The sequence below is a fragment of the Phaenicophaeus curvirostris genome, chromosome 5 (genome assembly GCF_032191515.1).
Source record: "Phaenicophaeus curvirostris isolate KB17595 chromosome 5, BPBGC_Pcur_1.0, whole genome shotgun sequence".
In the NCBI taxonomy this organism is placed as follows: Eukaryota; Metazoa; Chordata; class Aves; order Cuculiformes; family Cuculidae; genus Phaenicophaeus; species Phaenicophaeus curvirostris.
Genome location: NC_091396.1, coordinates 59,753,262 through 59,772,848, shown reverse-complemented (window position 1 = coordinate 59,772,848; position 19,587 = coordinate 59,753,262). Strand labels below are relative to the sequence as shown.

The 19,587-nt window shown below is 38.2% G+C and overlaps 1 protein-coding gene across 1 annotated transcript in view; it reads right to left on the bottom strand.

Moving 5' to 3' along the window:
- Positions 1-19,587, bottom strand: part of NUDT14 (nudix hydrolase 14) — a 63,374-nt gene that overhangs the window by 3,170 nt on the left and 40,617 nt on the right. The window contains exons 3-4 of the mRNA XM_069858942.1: positions 16,292-16,356; positions 11,521-11,758 (exon numbers count right to left, since the gene is read on the bottom strand). Coding sequence (XP_069715043.1) covers positions 11,521-11,758; positions 16,292-16,356 — 303 coding nt within the window. The remainder of the gene's footprint in view (positions 1-11,520; positions 11,759-16,291; positions 16,357-19,587) is intronic.

The window sequence follows — 19,587 nt, the reverse complement described above, 5'->3', positions numbered from 1 at the left end:
ACTCTGATAACCATCAGAGGTGGTTTGCCAATAGAAGAGCCATCCAGGGCTGACAGTCATCCATGGGCTGTATGTGCCACTGTCACTAGACAAAAATGTCTTCTCAGGACTCCCTGTGTCACAAACCCTTTTCCCTTCTTTAATGGGAAGCTGCTGTTCACCAGCTATGTTGCACCTCATCTCACCCTAACTGATGATCCAGCCAGCAGACAACACAACACAAATGCAGTCTTAGAAAGTAGCAGGAGCTGCGCACTGAGTACACCATGCTGGCTTAATTGTACTTCTCTCATTATAAAAGTAAGGTAGATTCATTTTTCATCAAACTGGTACCAGTAACCAGCTTGCAAAAGTTGGAATACCATTTTTAGTGGTCATGTGCTACCCATACCCTTTCTGCCATGAGGATGATGCTGCACTTTACCAGATTCCCTTTGTATTACAATACAATCTGTTTTCTTGGTATTCTGAAGCAGTAATATATAATGTTAAAAACAGCACTGGAAATGAAATACTGTTTAAAAGCAAACAGATCTATTTCACAGTCCATCACTGCTGACTACTGAAGCTCTAGTCACTTAGTAAACAGTCTCCCCCAGCTTAGTCACCTTGGTAACTTGTCACTGACCACAGACTCCTCACTATCGTTGCTATGTCCATTGGAAGGAGCCTCACTGAGAGAATTTGTTTGTGATGGAATACTAATTTTTTTATTCATTTTCTGTTCCCTGTTCTCCTTCTTTTCTTGTGTGAGGAGGCAGGAAGTAAATTTTTTTATCTACTAGAAATTCAGATCTATTTTTCTGTCTGTAATCACTATACATAGTAATCTCTATATATAGTGATTACTTGTTCCTCAACAGTTTCTGCAAGAACTGCATTTTTAGTAATTAAATAAAAATATGAAGCCTGAGGTTCAGAGGTTGTATTTTGGTAGCTGATAAAAAGAATAGAAAAACTCATGTTAATTTATACTGTAAAATTTATACTGTAAAATTTTTAAGACAAAGAATGCAGCTTGCTAGTCTCCACAAGTACCCTGAAAAACCAGAGGACTATGCCTACTGAATTTAATGTTGTGTTACTTCTGAGGAGCGTCAAGTGTATCCTTCATCTGGGGTGCCTTACCTGGAGAATGAAAATGTTCCTAAATTGAGTATGTCCACGTCTGCTTGATATTATGCAAATGTTAAAAACATAGAGACTTTATTTAAGAAGCCCTTCTATAAAAATCATAGAATCATAGAATCATAGAATAACCAGGTTGGAAGAGACCCACCGGATCATCGAGTCAAACCATTCCTATCAAACCTATTCCATATCTTGACATTAACTGGACTGCAGACATTTACATAACAGGTTAACTACTGTAGTATGTACAACTAAGTATATACTTAAAAATCAACAAAAAAAGGGGGTTGGGGGTGGTGAGGTGTCAGAGGCTTGATTATTTACAGCATAATCTCCTTCTATACCACCTGTGACCATTTAGTTATGAAATAGCTGCAGCTGTGGAAATCACAGGAGTTCACTTTCCACACATCTTCTCTTTAAAGTAAAGGACTTCCTTGCTTCCCAACGTCCTACACTGTAAGATTCAGTTTCTTTTGCCACTACAGCTCAAATAGCATGGAGCATATTTCAACATGCTGTTGTTTCTCTTCTTATGGACTAAATACATTAAGAGTGGCAACGACACTGAATATACTTTAAAGCTGAAAACACTGGATATCAGTGTCTTTCCTCCGTTACAATGCCCAAACTTATACAATTTCTTCCTGTATTCTGGCATACAACTTGCCACAGAAACCAATGCAAAATTTGCAGAAATACACACTCAAGGGAGGACATACCCACACATTCATTCTTTCTTATTGAGTGCCTAACTTTTCTTCCTCTGGCACAATTTTGCCATGATTTACTGATTAAAAATTACTAAAAATTTCCAATTGAGCTGTAAGTAAAATCAAAATGTGCTGGTATTAGTTCTCGTGTTGTTCTATTCTACTCTTTCCCCCTGAAAACATCAAATTTTACATTTCTAAGACTACTTAGAATCCTATCATTATTTGGAGTAGACTTTGGAGACTATTGTATGAAAATATTTATAAACATATTCACTTCTTTTAGTTATCATCTAACTACCTGTCCATTTCAATGGTTTCAGACAGAGAGTGAAAGATACAGGAATATAGTTTAGTTCATATTAAAGGCATGTGTCTTACTTTTTTTTTTAATTTTCTATTTCTCTAAATGCTCTGGCTTACTCTGCCAGTTGATCATTTTTGCATGGGGAATTCCATGTGGAATGCCCTTTACTAAATTAAATATTCTCCAATATTGCTTACTGCTGTCTTTCACATTTTCAGACTCTTAGATATTAATGTATCCTGTCCTTAGCAACTTGTCCAAAAATCAATGCTATTGACATTTCATTTGTCTTAGTACCTATGATTTTTATAGAAATCAAAAGTTAGCAGGCTTGTTGCTATGAAGCTGTTCTGAGCCTACATCTCATTGAAATAATAAAACTTTTTAACACAAACCTTAGGATAATGTATATACATTTCAGTGATCTGGGGCTGGGAATGGGAGAGAAAGAGAGGAGGGAGGGACAAAGTGGGTCTTCCTGGTAAAGAGGCAACTGGTAGCTGCTATTTTTTCAGTATTCTTTCAGGTTTAGTGGCCACTAGAAACTTTCTAGGCTTTTGCACACTTATTTGTACTTTCTGAGTATGATGCAGTCTATAATGCAGTCTATAATGCAAAAAGAAAGGAATTTTGATGTGTCTTTATTTGTGGTTCTACTCCTTTCTCTGCTACCTTCTTCCTCTGTTCCAAGTCTGGGACATACGCTTTTCCTTGCCCTAGTATTTCACATTACAAATAAAATGCTTTTGCCGTGGTCTGAAATGAGTCACCTATTAACAGATTACAGCTATATTCATTAGCTCTGCATCTGTGGAAATCACAGGGGTCAGCACACCCGAACTGCAAGTGATGAGTTTCACCCTGGGAAAACCACCTTCCTGATAAAGGTGTCTGCCCTTCCCGGTACAGGAGAGTCTTGGTTTGGGTGAGGGCAAGCAGGGTCTGAACTCACAGCACCCGCCCAGGGTGAGACTCTGGGCTCCAATTTCGCTCCACGGGTTTAGCACCACGTTGCCCAGACCAGGCACGTCATGGCTCATACTGACCCAGACCTACTAAGCCTGGCTTGACCTAGCTGACTGTTCCAGATGTATTTTGATGTGTCTGTACAGTGCTTGACTCTTATTTACCACTGTTGGACAAATGCAAATGATCTTTACAAAGCACAGCTCTGTTTTCCTTGTCAACTTTATCATGAGGATCAGCTTCCTATGAGCAGTTTATAGTTGTTTCAATTAACAGCAACATGGCCTGACAATACTCTTTGTCAAATCATCAGGGCTTAAGCTCACAAACTCTGTAACTCCAACAGAGAGAGATTTTCAAAACCAGAAGTCTATCAGTCCTAAAATGTTAGTTTTGCTTCAGAGACAATTAGAAACCCCCATTATCTTTGACAACAGGGAGCACGCCGAAGTGAGGATACCAAAGCGGTATGGTTTTCATCACAACAGTAATTTAAATGCAAGTTTAACACATCAAAACAAGACTGTGCTGTGTTCCCATATTTCATTTTAAATAAACACTCTGACACCGTGACTAAATCATGCCATGGCTTTCAAAGCTGTGGGCAACGCACTTGTAGGCAACAGCACAGCGGAGAAGCAGTTTCTGCAGAACAACTGCAAAGTGTTTCTCCTCACCTCCTGCCCAGGGGTGGGACTGGCTGTGGAACGAGGCTGTAACCAGAGTATTTTCTATCTACTTCCTTCTCAGAGCAGGGAAAACACAAGAGACAGATTGTCACTGCAATCTGCTTTTGAAGCACGGCAATAGCAGCCATCACAAAGCCTTTGTTTAGCTCTTCCCTGTTATTAAATGCATAAGGAAATATGTAGCACGTGAAAGAGAACTCGCAAAATGGGACTTTTCATTTGCCACATCTAAGCATTCATAAGCATAAACATACATGACACACATATTTTTTATCACAGGTTGGTAACAGTATCTTACTGCTTTAAAAAAAAAAAAATAAGTTTAGTGTGCCTAAAAACCCAAAATGGGACTGAGCCCACCTTGTATATTTGATGAGGCTTAGCAACTGAGTTGCTTCTTCAAACTGAGTATGTTTGTGCATATTGCGTGTTTGTAAGCAGGGTTGAAATTCAAAGCACGTACTCAAGATTAGCTTTCCCATCTTCTCACGTCTGGAAGCTCATCTATGCCAACCAATTACTACATTCATAATTATTGCATTCATAAATACTAGATTTTTAATTTGAGGGAATAAACTTGTATGAGAAAAACCCCCAGTATCTCATGCTCTACTCATCCGCTGCAGCGTGGGAAACAAATAAATGATTTCTCATTGTGAAGAATTATTAGTTTAACTCACATTTCTGACAGACAGCAATTAAAAGCTAAATTTATCACAATTTCTTCATATTTAACAAATATAAAATCTATAAACAATCAATACTTACCCGTTTTTATCAAAACAGAAATACATTTTTTAGTTTTAATCGGCATAGTTAATCTGAAAATTTCTAAATGCAGTATACTCTTTCATAAGGTATAAGATATTTGGATGCAGAGTTTGGTTATGTAGTGAATATTTAATTCATGTTTACAAATAACTATGACACAAACCTCTGTTATTTATGCTGAAATCATGATCTATGTAGGCATGAAACGTGTAAACTGATGAATAACGACATGCAGCTCCTATTCTCACTTCTTAGGAACTTTGTAAGGTTCTGACATTATAAGCAGCAGGTGCAGGAAAAAAGATAGAAGTAATTAACATAAAATTATATTACATTATGCCATCACCCAACAGGTGTACTAGCAGGTGATCTTTCTAATTATAATGCACTCCAACATTTTCAAGGCTATTATTCTTTCTACATAATAACCTGGGAACACAAACCATTTTTTCCTCCTTGCACAGCGGCTAATAGGCATAGCACAGTAATTGGAACATCCAATATTAATTCTCTGAATACTCTTCTTTGTTGTGTACTTTTGGAAAAAAATCAAATGTAGGGAGATTAAAGTAAGTACCTATGTTAATATATAGTTAGGCCCTTAAACTAATCCATCTGAGTTTTTTGCAGCAGGGCCGAGAACCTGCAGCTCCTATTGTATCCAGTTCATTGCAGCCTCTGGGAGAAATAAAGAAGGAATGAAGTGAAAAGGAAGCTGAACCAGAAGCTCTGGTTTGACCTTATCCTGATGCCCTGAAGCGTTATTTAAGTCCAAATAATTTAATAAATATTCTTCAGGAAGACCAAAATTTCCAAGAACTAATATTGTAAATTGCAAGGCCAGAATTACATCTTTAACAACAACATATTTCCCTGCTCCTGTCTTGTAAGAAACAAGGCTCAAGGAAGATAGCTGGAGGTACTTCAACTTAAGAAACAAACCCACAGCTGAATTTCACATGGGATTCAAACTGAAAACTGCTGGGACACTATGACAGATAGAAAATTTGTTCTGTCTGATGTATGAATAAACCCAAAGTTGTTCATTTACTAAATTTTGCATGTAGGAAAAAAACCCCAAACATACTGGATGGAAGCTCACAGATTTATTTTAGAGCTTTAAAAAATGAACAATTTAACTGGCAACCATTTGCATGAAGCCTTGGTTTTCAATTATACTACTACAGTATTGGCTCCATTTTATTATTGACCTAATTCGCTCCTCACACCCATCACATCCACCATCTATGTTATTTTTGACTGAGGTCTTACATACAGTTGATAATTACTCAACATACCAGTAGGCATCAAAACTTTCAGGAAGCCTCCAAATGTATACTAGGTGCTGCCAGAATAGAAAGCAAATTTTTTAAATACCAAAATAAGCTTATTTATTGTATGGCAAGCACAAAAGTAGCAATTTGCATAACCACGATGTGAAGAGGAAACTCACCACGCAGGCTGCAAATTCCTGCCTCTATCTACGCAGTAAAAAGAATAATTTCCTTTTCAATATGCCTTCTAATTGGTATTTTTCTATACTAGGAACAGACATTTCTCATTCTTCAAACAGTGATAACTCTAACCTCCTCCAGTTCTGTTTATCTGCCCTCATTCCAGTCTCCTTCATTTACACATGCCATACTGTCCTCCTGCTGCTGGAACAACTTGTTTCAAAGATTCTTACTCAAATTGCATAAAATTCCCCAGCTCCTGGCTTCTTTCCTGATTTCTCATTGACTCCACAGCTATTCTGTGGATTGTCCAAGGCAATTAAGTATGAGATCTGCTTAATACAGTTCCTGACTTCTGTCTGAGAAGTATCGTGTCACAGGAGCTTTGACAGAGCTTAAGAAAAGTTTCCAATGGCTTATTTGTATGCGCTTTTAAAAGATCTGTAGCAGTATTGTAGTTAATCGCTGCTGATTAGCTGAGACATAAAAAAAAAATTTCCCCCAAAACCACTGCTGTGGGCCCTGATAATAAATGAGGAAAAAAATGCTACCTTCAGATCACCTCCAGTCTTTGCTGCTCCCACAGATTGAGAACAAAGTTCTACCTGAACAGTCTTACTACTTTCCTCATTTCATTAAAGAGAATTTTCTTCCACCACCATGAATGTACTTTCCCTGAGTCCATTCAGTCCTCAGTCCATGTTTTCTCAGCACTGTTCCTTCATTGCTTCTTCTTCCTTTTCTATCTGAGGTTCTCCAATTCAATTCCCATCTCCTCTTACCCCACTGTAAGCTCTCCCTACACATTCTCCCTGAGGTCTCCTTCTCCACCCACTAGACACAGAATTGTATTGTCCTCCCTAGCCCAAAAACATTTCTCCCTTTGCATTTGACCTGTCTTCTGCTTTCCATATCCTTTTGTCAGGTCTAGGTCGAGTCCTGCTTTTATTCAGATCAGGTAATTTCTTTCTCATGAATGTGACTCTAGAAAAGGGTGTCCTTAGGCATACAAGACAACTCTTTGTTTTCATACCAAAGGGTGTGATGACACAGAAACCCTTGTTTGTACAAAATCCTTTTCACTGTGCACAACTCTGAGTTTTTATCTACAAAAATCTAACCAACTTAACCCCGTCATTATGAATTATAGTTATGAAATCATTTTAATATTTTATTTGCATCAAGAAAGAAACAACAGCTAACAGATTTCTCAGGAATATATCAAGTGCAGTTCAAACAAATCTCAGCTAGAATATGATAAACAGATCTTGTGGATAGGGGCAGCAACACAAACAATATAACTCCAGTTTATCAAGGCTTTGAACACTACCTAACATCACAGTTTCATTAAGAAGTTAGGAGATCATGGTATATTCAGAAATCAAAGAAGTTGTGAAATAGGTGCAAAACTAGTATGAAATGGTACTCAGAATGGGTATCAGTGTCAAATTGGAAATACAAACTAAATAGGATTCCACTGGAGAACATCCACCATTCAATAATTTAGTATTTTGTTTTAGGATTTCTGGGTTGAAATATTATAGGTAGCAAAGCTGAGGTAGATCATTTATAAGAAGCTAGCGATGAATATTAGAATACAAAATAATCCCAACAGGTTGGAGAAACAGCATGAAAAAATAGGGTGCAATTCAGAGAAGACAAGTTAAAGGCTCTGTGTTCAGGCGTGAATAATGAACAGCACAAACACAGACAGGAGGTAAATGACAGCATGCTACTGCTGCAGAAAACAGTTTTGAGATAGTGAGGGCATTGTGGACCTCAAGGCAACAACATAATGCCACTGCAAAAATGGCAAACATCATACTATAGCATCTAAACAACAGATGCTGGGTCCAGCTCTGTTCAATGTCTTTATCAATGACCTGGATGAAGGCATCGAGTACACCCTTAGCAAGTTTGCGGACGACACTAAGCTGGGTGGAAGTGTTGATCTGCTGGAGGGTAGGGAGGCTCTGCAAAGGGATCTGAACAGGCTGGACCTCTGGGAAGAGTCCAATGGGATGAGGTTTAACAAGGCCAAATTCCGGGTCCTGCACTTGGGGCACAACAACCCTATGCAGTGCTACAGACTAGGAGAAGTCTGTCTAGAAAGCTGCCTGGAGGAGAGGGACCTGGGGGTGTTGGTTGACAGCGACTGAACATGAGCCAGCAGTGTGCCCAGGTGGCCAAGAAGGCCAATGGCATCTTGGCTTGGATCAGAAACGGCGTGACCAGCAGGTCCAGGGAGGTTATTCTCCCTCTGTACTCGGCACTGGTGAGACCACTCCTCGAATCCTGTGTTCAGTTCTGGGCCCCTCACCACAAGAAGGATGTTGAGGCTCTGGAGTGAGTCCAGAGAAGAGCAACAAAGCTGGTGAAGGGGCTGGAGAACAGGCCTTATGAGGAACAGCTGAGAGAGCTGGGGTTGTTTAGCCTGGAGAAGAGGAGGCTGAGGGGAGACCTCATTGCTCTCTATAACTACCTGAAAGGACGTTGTAGAGAGGAGGGAGCTGGCCTGTTCTCCCAAGTGACATGGGACAGGACAAGAGGGAATGGCCTCAAGCTCTGCCAGGGGAGATTTAGGCTGGACATTAGGAAAAATTTTTCACAGAAAGGGTCATTGGGCACTGGCAGAGGCTGCCCAGGGAGGGGGTTGATTCACCTTCCCTGGAGGTGTTTAAGGGACGGGTGGACGAGGTGCTGAGGGGCATGGTTTAGTGTTTGATAGGAATGGTTGGACTCGATGATCTGGTGGGTCTCTTCAAACCTGGTTATTCTATGATTCTATGATAATCTGTAAGACTAGGGAAATAATGCTTCCACTCTAACTGACATTGGTAAAGCCCCCGCTAAAATACTGTGCTCCACATTGGGCATTACATTTTTAAGAAATCTGCAGGCCAGATGGAGAGAAGGCAGAGGACAGCAGAAGGAATGATCAGACATCTAGAAAACACGGTCTAAAGAAAAAGCTTAAACCAACTAAGCTAGTTTTACATAGGCAAATATAAAATAAAGGGGAGACATGTTCAAACAAATCCATTGGCAGGTGCAGAAGTACTTCATGCCTACTGGGAACAGGGTAGTAAGTCTCAGACTTGAAGTAAAGAAAGGGAAATCTAGGCAAGACATGAGGAAAATCTTGTTCATGGTACAGATAAAGTTAGACACTTCAGACAGATCACTGAAACCCTCCAAGAGATGCTACGAAATTATCAGATCTTAGAGAAAGCATGTTTCCATATTTTTCAGAAGTGATATAAATCCACCAGAGACTGATCTTAGGAAGAGGAGCAGTCTAGATGCAATCCTCCCCAAATTCCTTCCAATTCTGTTTTTCCAAGGCTTCTCTCTGACCTGAGGCACTAGATCAATAAATAACACAGAGCAACCATTACACGGATCACCGGGATGTCAGATAACAATAGATGTGCATGAGGGAACCATTAACAGCATGCATATGTCTTAATGTAATGCCATATGTCAATGCTTTGTATTGACAGTCACTGTATGAAACAGCAGCATAAACAATTTGGAAAAACTTGTTGCACTTATTAAAAAACCAGAAATTCTTACATGTAATACAGCCATTACAGAAAAAATGTCCTTAGCAGACCATAGTGGAAACAATTACTTCCAGCCTTTGCAACAAATCCTCAAGAATCACACAGATATGCCAGTCTTTGGCTGAAAGAAGAACAACAGGGCACTCCTAATAGGAAGACCATAACATTTAGGATAAAATTCTAACACAGAACACAGTGAGGGTGGTGAGGCACTGGAACAGGTTGCCCAGGGAAGCTGTGGCTGCCCCATCCCTGGAGGTGTTCAAGGCCAGGTTGGATGGAGCTTTGAGAAGCCTGGTCTGGTGGGAGGTGTCGCTGCCCATCACAGTGGGGTTGGAACTAGATGATTTTTAAGGTCCCTTCCAACCCAAAGCACTGTATGCTTCTGTGATTCTATGAAGTCCCCAAAACCAAACTCTAAAATACCATCTGCAACCTTTCATGTTAATCTAAAAAAAGTAAATACTATACAGGCCCTTCTGACTTCAGCGCAGATCCCCATCGGCAGAAAGCTGTGCCCGCACAGACAAAGCAGGATTGGAGGATTAACCTATTAACTCCTCTTTGCACGGCTCTCAACAGAGAAAACTCCAATTGTGTACTCTCTTCGCAAGTCAGTGCAATTAGAAAAAAAAAAAAAGCAACTGAAAGAACAACCACCTGTAAGATACAAAGACATTTATCAAGCAAAAAACATACAGTTTTAGACAGATGTAAATTGTTTGAGTCAAACTTATACACTGAAGCTACTAACTTCTGCAGCTACAGAAATTATATTCTACTCTTCATGTTCTCTGTTTATATACACAGACACGTATTTATACACATGTATATATCTGCACGCTGTGGCCTGTCATTGTCACCCAACCTATGAAATTCTATAGACAGCTTTTGCTTATACATCTATCAGGAGCTTTTTCTTTCAGCAGAACAAACCCCTAATCTGGTTTCAAGGAGTTGTAAAAGACAGCTCCTGTGATTCACCCCCTCTCCTCAACAGAAGCACTGCTTGTTAATCCAGCAGGAAATAACATTTGCCAGGATTGACAGCTGTGGATTTGTATTCAATTCCCAAATTAAAAACCAATGACAGGGCCTACTTCAATGGAGATGTCAAGTAAAATAAAGAAAGTAAAAAAACTTCTTTCTCTGTAAAACACAAACATACATACATTTTGGATAACAATAGTAAAAGCTGGGGAGGAGATACAATGGGATTGAAGCTGTGTGCAGTTTCTCCTGAGGGTTTTTTGTCGGGTTTTTTTTCCCATCCAATAACTATTTTTCCTCATACATACTAAGTCTTCCTCTTAGTCCTAACAAATGTTTTGAAACATGTTAAAATATATTTTGATAACTATTTAAAATCCTGAAAAAAATATAATGTAAAAATAAAAAAAATCTTCATTTATTATATTGATTATTGTAAAATTCAAAGAAGCCTTACTTATGGCCCAAATATTATCTAATATCTAGATCTCGTGGTTCAAGTTCTTCTGCTTCTGCAAAGTGTATTGATGGGAAATCAGAGTCCATCTTGGGTGGATTCTGTTGTTAATCAGAATAATAAAGATCAGAGATGGAAGATGCCTGACAGTAAAGATAGGCTGCTTTCTAGCCCTGTAAGAAACTGCTCTTTAGAGTAAAATGCAACTTCCCCCAGTTTTTTTTAATAGTTTTTTTGACTAAATCACAATAGTATCATTCTTACTCAGAATTCAATCCTTTTAATTATAAGTTTATTATTCCCAAAGTCTCTGTAAATACTCCTCTCACTTGCAGAAAATTACACCTTTCACATAATTTCAGACGTCCAAGTTTCTCCAACATGCTAAACAATGAGCAGGGAACATGATAGACAGTCAAATCACTTCAGAAATCTGTGAAACAACAAAATGAAGTGTTTAATTTACTGCTGTTTACCTGTAGGAAGTGATCCTCCTTAGGTTAGTAATGGGAACACGATAGCCACACTCTTCTAAGACCTCTTCACACGCAATTTCTTCTAAAGAAAGGTCTGGTTTGTCTACAATGCCAGCACAGAGTTCATAGGTGACTCCTACCGCAGCAGGTAAGGGAACCTCCAGATGAGAGAAGCTCTCCTTGTCCTGATTCTGAAAGACTTGAGGGTGATGTCTCTCTACTTCACACATGTAAACCGCTTAAAAAAAAAAACCAAACAACAAAACAAAATAACAAACTAAAGAAAAAGAAACATTAGGGGTAGCAAGCAATTCAGTTGTGTTACCTATTAAAATTACGACACACTGAAATAGGAATTTTAGAGAACAAAGATTCTTTTGCCACTTCTGTAAACCTATTCTTTAAATTCTATGTGTGCTTAAATAATTTGGAATGAGCTCATGCACACCTTAAAAAACCCATATATATACCCATATATATGGAAGCTAGTTCATACAAGAATTTGAAGTCCCAGAAGCTCCAAACAGCTTCCATTTGTTGGGCAATGTGGATATCAGGATTTAATTTAAACTACGCAGTTATCTTGCAGGAAAGTTGGGTTGCTCATTATGAACCATGTGCACAATGATGAGTCTTTCAGCCTGTCAACTCAGCTGTTATTTAGAAAGGGTATGAAAAGCATGTATGTTTGTTTGAAAAAAAAAAAAATCCTCTTTTGAACATATAGTTCCTTGCTCAGATTCCTGTGTCAAGTCTGAAAAAGACTTCTTGAATAATTTACAAACAGCTGCCACTGTAATGCACTCCTAAAGAAAGTGCAAATGCCAGATTCTAGTCTTTATTTAAGGAAAACCTCTCACCGATGTCAACAGAAATTTTGCCTGAGTGAGAACGACAGAACTGGATGCTAACACAGACAGAATCACTACCGACAATTCTAATCATCATAACTTTAGCTTACAGGTATAATTCCATCTGTTTCTTCTTTGAAATTTCCTCATGTCCATCACTTTGCTCTTCATGAAAGGTTACCATGAGGTTACAAAATGTCCTGAATAAAACTATTTTAAAATTTGAATTTTTTTTCCCATTAAAATACTTAACATACATATCTCATATACATACAACATAGGTTTCAAACAAGCTTATCTTTTATTTCCCATTCTAAATCTTACAGAACTGGTATACAAAAGAACTCAAGTTTAATGAACAACTTTTTGTTCTTCCAGTTACTTGATTTAGCCTATTATTTCTCAAAACCATCATATACAACAAGGTCCCTAACGCAGTGTTGTCACACAAAAGTAAAGTACCACAGTGACTTTTCAAGCAGTCTGTGGGGAAGAGTCTATACCCCAGAAGTTTGGGCCTAGGGTCCTCCTGTAATGTTTCTTGCCGCTGAAGTGTAGTATAGCAAGATCAGAACCTGAAAGGGAGAGGTCTACATCAGTCTAACAAGAAAGACAAAGTGCAGAAGTTTGCCTCAAAATTAATCTTTTTCCAGATCTTAAAACTTTCGAATTTACTTGAGTAGATGCATCTAGGCCTTTGAGATTCAAATATTTAAGGAAAGGAGCTTCCATTTCTTAGCTGGAAAACATGACTCAGTTTTCTTTTTAAAATACAGCAAGGACGTGGCAAAAAAAAAAATATTCCAGGCAGGGTGTGAAGGACAGATCCTCAAAGGGTGTCTATTGTCATTATTCTAAAGAAGTCTCAAAGCTATAACAATTATCATAAATGACAACTACCTCTAGGATCTCTCCAAGATGAGACAAATACTCTTTATACAGCTTTTTCAGTATTGACTCATCCAGATCAGTAAATACAAAAAGAAACAATGCACACATCCCAGTAGAACAACTTGGGCACTAAGAGGGGATGCATTTAAGAGCATGGGTACAAAAATATGAAATTCTGATTGAAGTAACTCTGTTACAAGTGCCCTGCAACCCCAAAAACCCATCCTGTCATTTCAGTAGGTGCCTGCCATTCTCCTTCTCCCTCAACACACAGAGTTCCACATAGATAAAAACCTACATTCCCCAAAGGACCTAATCCAGCAGTCCTCTTCAGAGCAAAGTCAACACTCAAAGCACACTAGCAGCTTTTCTCTGCAGATAAGAAAGAAAAGATGTGGTAGCAGCCACTTCTGCAAGAATCCAATAATTAAAGCATTCATCAAGGACTCACAGTATGAATTCATTATCTGCAGGCTCAGAAAGGTTCAAACTCAATTTATCTTTCATAGATAAGCAAAGCCTAGAAAACCAAGATGCCTGCTAATATCAGGGAATAGAACAGTCTCCCATACCTCTCCTGAAGGTGCAAAATCGACTCCACAAGTGATGCACCAGGGCAGATAAAGTACCAGACAGAAAAGCAGTCTGTGACTTATTGGCCATGGCACACCCTTCAAAGGGAAACCCGTGACTTTCCTTTTCCTCATCACAGGTTGTCAGCTTATTGCAGATGCACAAAGAGTGTGGAGAACAGGAACTAGAAGTCAGAACTCAGCTCCCAGCAGTCACCCATCCCCTAGTCCTGTATCTGATTGCTCCCTTGTCTTCTGATGGCTTATGCTAATACGGTCAGAAACTGCCGCTCCTTCATCATCAGATGAACACATGCAATGAGCAGCAACACAGTGCGCACTCAAACAACCAGCTAGTGCTCATTAAACACTTTGACTAATTATCCAACAGCCGCTCAGCTGTAAGAAATCTCAGAGTGGAAACTCCAGTACAATTGATGTACTTGCCATGCTTCCTGCAAAGCTGGGACAAAGGATAGATGGCTCATCCAAACTCAAATAACATCATAACTGTTATTCAAAGCAGCCTTGTTAGATGACTCATACACAGGGACTTGTTTGCTGTCCCTAAAGAGAAGAAAACAACAGTAGGGACTGAGAGGTTAGCAGGATTTAGCTAACGTTTAGCTAACGACTGGGGAACGTGCTAGCTTTTCTTTAAACTTCTGATTTCTCTTTAATTGCAGCGGTCCTTCGTACCTCCTGAAACAGAACATGGCTTATGATTCAAACCTTTGATACTTTCTATTTTAATTCAATACAAAAACAAAACATCACAATTCATTGAAAGGTCATTAGACTCTCAGTGATAAAAACAGGGCACACGTTCATAGGTACTAGCCCTAGAGTTTCCCAGGAATATGTTTTTAAATTGTATTTGTAAACATTTGGTCAACTGACTACCAAAATGACCACTGCCCATGACCTTGGCCAATCAGTGACCAGTAAGGAGCTAATGTGGAAACTACTAACATACATGTGTAAGTTTTTTCTGTCTGCTCTTTCTAAATGTGTGATTTCTGATCACTCAAGATGCAATAAATCCACTGTATACTGAAAAATATGGTCCTTCAGCTTCACCTTGATTGTGTCTTGCCTCCCCATGAGCCAGCAAAACCCTTTCAGGACAGTCAGAAAGGCTGCCTTATCCTCAAAATGTTGTTCTTGCAGCCATATAAGACCTCTGGTGTGGCTGCATAAGGGCTGGTGCTCCTAAAGGGAATGGGTGGGAATGTAGGCGGGATCCTGAAAGCAGCAATTGATGAGAAAAGCCCTAGCCTTTACTTTTGCTTTGTGGAATGGGCACCAAGGCAGACAATAAACATGGAATGGAAAGATCATTATAGTGAAGTGAGTAATGTCAAGGCATCGTTGCAATCACTAAGCTACTATGGGATGTCTGACTGTCCCTAAGGCCAGGTTTCTGAGCAGCTCCAGTCTCTGGAACAGTTTAACTCCAAGAACAGTCCAGTCTTCTAAGGCAGATTTGACACTTCCATATGGATGATGTAATGAACGTGTCACTGTTAGGAACTTATATATGTATGCATATATATGAAAGCTTTTTCCCAACATTGCCTCAAAGAGAGCAACTGCTATATGAGCCATTATATTCAGCTGGCAAATAAAAGACATTGGATTATATATATACAAATAAACAAACACTTTATAAAAGTCAATATAGCACTTCATGAGAAATATGCATTGTCAGTATAACAGTGCTGCACAACACGGAGGAGCCTGTCAGTCAGTGTTGGTAAGAAAGGACAGCATGACACCACCCTAGAAAGTTTCCTACAAAGTCTACCACAAACAGTCCTGAAATGGTCTCTTAGCAACAGTCAGTGAAATATCTTGTGATTTGTTTTAACATGCAGAGAATATGCTTTTCATTTTTAACATCCAAAAACTAAATATTGTTTTGAATTAAAATAACTGATACAAAAGCTCAGAAAAAAAGGAGTATATTAACCTAAATTCATAATAATAATAACATTTAGCTGTCCACATATTGATGAAAAAACATACAGTCCTGAATTTCCCTCATTGTAAAGCATACAACATTAAAAAAAAGGAATATTTAAGATCAAAAAAACCCAGGAATACTGTGCTTCTGCACGGAAGCTGCCTACTAAATACTCCATAGGTCATGAAGGAACTTCAAATCAAAGTAATCTATTGCATGATCATTGTAGTACTGTTTGTAATTTAATTCAAAAGAGGACAATGATTAGCCCCCAAGCAGAATGTAAGGCATCCCTGATCATTCATTTCATCTGTAATGGAAATTTCCCTGGTTAGAAATTCTGACCAAGTGAAAAGGGTGGGCTATCTTACAAAGAAACAGAATATAGAACAAAGATTTTGTCACCACAGATGCACCAACTTTTAACTGCTAAACCCTTAAAAGCTTGCTTCACTAGAGAGCAAGAGTAAATCTAAAAAGAAGAAGATTACCTGGGCGGAACTGCTTCACCACAACAAAGCACTGCCGAGAAGTATTAAAGATCAGGATTGACACACTGGGGAAGAAGATAAAAAAAACAAAAGATCACTGCTTTATGAAGGATTAATGCAACACTATTGAACTTACATCTTGCGAATTTAATTTTAACTATATAAATACACAGAGGATTTATTGCTGAGGTCACAATGCAACAAGATGCTTGTCCAAAATCCATCACAAGGGATAGATAATGGGTCATAGTACCAAAGCCCATGAGAATTTCTCCCTAACAACAACAACAACAAAAGCCCAACTCTAGGAGCATTGCTATTAGATAGTAATAACAAGAAAAAAAATCTTTCAAAATAAAAACATTTTCTTCCCTTATGTCAGTCCCAGATCAGGATAGTCTAAGGCACAGTCCAGTCTCGTTCAGAACCAGACTCTTCCGTATAAGCACAGAGAATCTCCATTTTGTGGCTCCTTGCTGAGCCTGGGTCTTACAAAGACACCACTGAACTCCAGTTTCCTACGAATTTAAACCCGAAGTGGTTTTAACTCCTGCCACATTCAGTAGTTTAAAAGTCACATTTTAATCTTTCCCCTGTCCTGTTTGGTTGTTTGAAACACATATCATAGGGAACTCGGACAGCCTGAGTACTTAGAGATGCTCTACATGTGTGGAGTACTGAGGTTCCCTGCAATCTTTTTCACTTAAACTATTCTCAGATTTCACTAGTTTAAAAAAAAAACACAGACAAAAGTCTTTCTCATTAGTTGGTAGGCTTCCAAAAACAAATGTATATTTTGCACATTACCCTGTTAGCATTCTCTCATTTGTTATGCCTCACTGTATGCAGTTGGAAAGTTAATTCACTATTCTATGAATTCAACAATGGATTAGACTAACAATGGCATATTTGCAGAGTTAAGTAAAACTTTCAGCTTTCCTTGTAAAAGAGCTGTATATTTATTTTCACTATTTGATTTAATCATGAAGTCTCAAGCTGCCAGAGAAACTGCTATTTGATGATTATTAAAAATAATGTTAATGTTTATTATAATAATATATAAAAACCAAAACAGAGGGGAGATGTCCAGATGTTAATATTTATATTCATGGGTGCTATTCTCAAAGACCCATACTGCATATTAATGGCTTCCTGCCACAGGAGATGTCATTTGCAGGCAATTTTAAAGCAAAGGGTTTAGCTTTTGAAAAGGCTGGAAGGGAATGTTGACTCCATTTACAGGTATGGGAGTTCTTTCTGACCTAACACCAGAATATCTTGATGTTACAGTACAGGCTGCTAGAAGAGATGAATTTAAACCACAGCCTACAATGTTTTTGAGTTTACTTGAGTATCATTCTTTGATCTTTTTTTTTAACCTTTGTATGACTGTTCCTCTCCCCAAAGTGGTGCTGTCTGAGGGTAAGCACTGCACTAAATAAAAAGGTAAAAGGAACTATTGCTACTGAACCTTTGCTTTTTGACCACGAGTCTAAGGATGTGCACTGCCTGAAATTGCAGACAAGAGAATAGACTTCCTGAAGCATACAGTTGCTCTTTACCTTTCTTTAAACCCACTACCCCAGACCAATATTTCATTTGGCTTGTCTTCTTAGGCATGTCTCATTAAATAACTCATACCAACTCATTAAAAATGGCTCAGCTATTAGACATTATTTTTTCATAAGAGTCAATCACTTGAGATTTTTTTTATGGAACAGATGGGAAAATTAAAAACAATCTGTCAGAATTAAGGAACAAGATCAAATTAAGCTGGAAAGGAGTAGCAGCAAGTTATTACAATTGTCTACTCACACCATCTTGAGATGAGAGGGTACAGAAATGGCAGAAATCTGTAGAACTTTCTATTTAATTACTTTTAATTTTCTGAGAGACTGACAAACAATTCTGAACATAAATTTACATTTTTTAACAAAGCACAACACACAAGTTCTAATATTTCTTGTCAGAGCTGGAGAGTCATGGAGGAGAAAGTTGTGAGTTGCATCTTCTTAGGAGGAGTGTGACATGACAAATGTCACTTGGTATTTCTTTTTCCACAAGAAACAATATAACATGAAATATTTCCATGGGTTAGTATGTTTATAAGTTTTCAAAATAAATTTGAAGCTTCATTTAGGACACTTATTTGAGTATTATAGAAAGTTCCATAATACTGTTCAATTGATCTAACTGGAGGATGTCCTGAGTGATTGCTTTCAATGAGATTCCTGGCAGCTGCAACAACCTAAACACATGGGTTTAGGTGTTTGGTCTGGCCTAGATGGTAAGGAGAGTCTTTATCTTCTAGAGTTTTAAATCATCAAAGAATTCACTACAAAATTATTTTGAGATTATTTTTACAAATGATACAGGCTAGCAAAAAGATCTACCACAAAAGCAGAATTGTAAATAAATTTTTCATTGGTATCATAGCCCAGGATATTATCATAGAATCATAGAATCGCCACATTGGAAGAGACCCACCGGATCATCGAGTCCAACCATTCCCACCAATCTCTAAAACACTGAATGGTAGGGGATTATTAGCAAGCTAGGGAAAAGGGGCAAAAGGAAAATTTCTTCCACATACATTTTCCAGTATAGCTGGTAATGTTTAATTATCTTCTGTATAGATTCCAAGGCACAGTGCTAAGCCACTACAGGGAATTCTCCTGTATTGCAGCAAGGTCTTGCATGATATTCAAAGATTTTGCTATTTCTCTAGAGGACTGGTTTTCTGAGGTATAAATTTTGAAAGATGAATATCAAATGCGCTCTCCTTACTGCAGATGCAGTGGTATCTAACAGCTAAAGAGTACTCATTTTATCATGTTACAGATGGTTGCTGATTTAAAAACAAACAGATGTTAGTTGTGTCTTCTTTCTTCAATACATGCCATTTATGGGCTGTCATATGTTATCGAGATGGATGTTTAGGAAGTTTAAATTGATGAGGAAATGTATAAAGAGTCTTTGAAGTTTTGAGGTGATTTCTTTTAAAATATTATAACCAAACCTATTTTAGAATACTATATATGCATGTATAAGATTTAAAGTGATCAGTAAGGGTCAAGACATAAAATAAAACATTCACAATGACTTTCGAGAATAGCTTCATAAATAAAAGATACAGAAAAGAAACAAAGCCCAAGCTGTGTGTTATCAGAGAAAAATCACACAGAACCACTAGAAGAGAAACAAGAAAACAAACAAACAAAAGCCTAGCCAATCTTCCTGAAAAGGCAGGAAACCTAGACAAGAATTTAATCAGAAATGGATATCAAAGGTCCTAA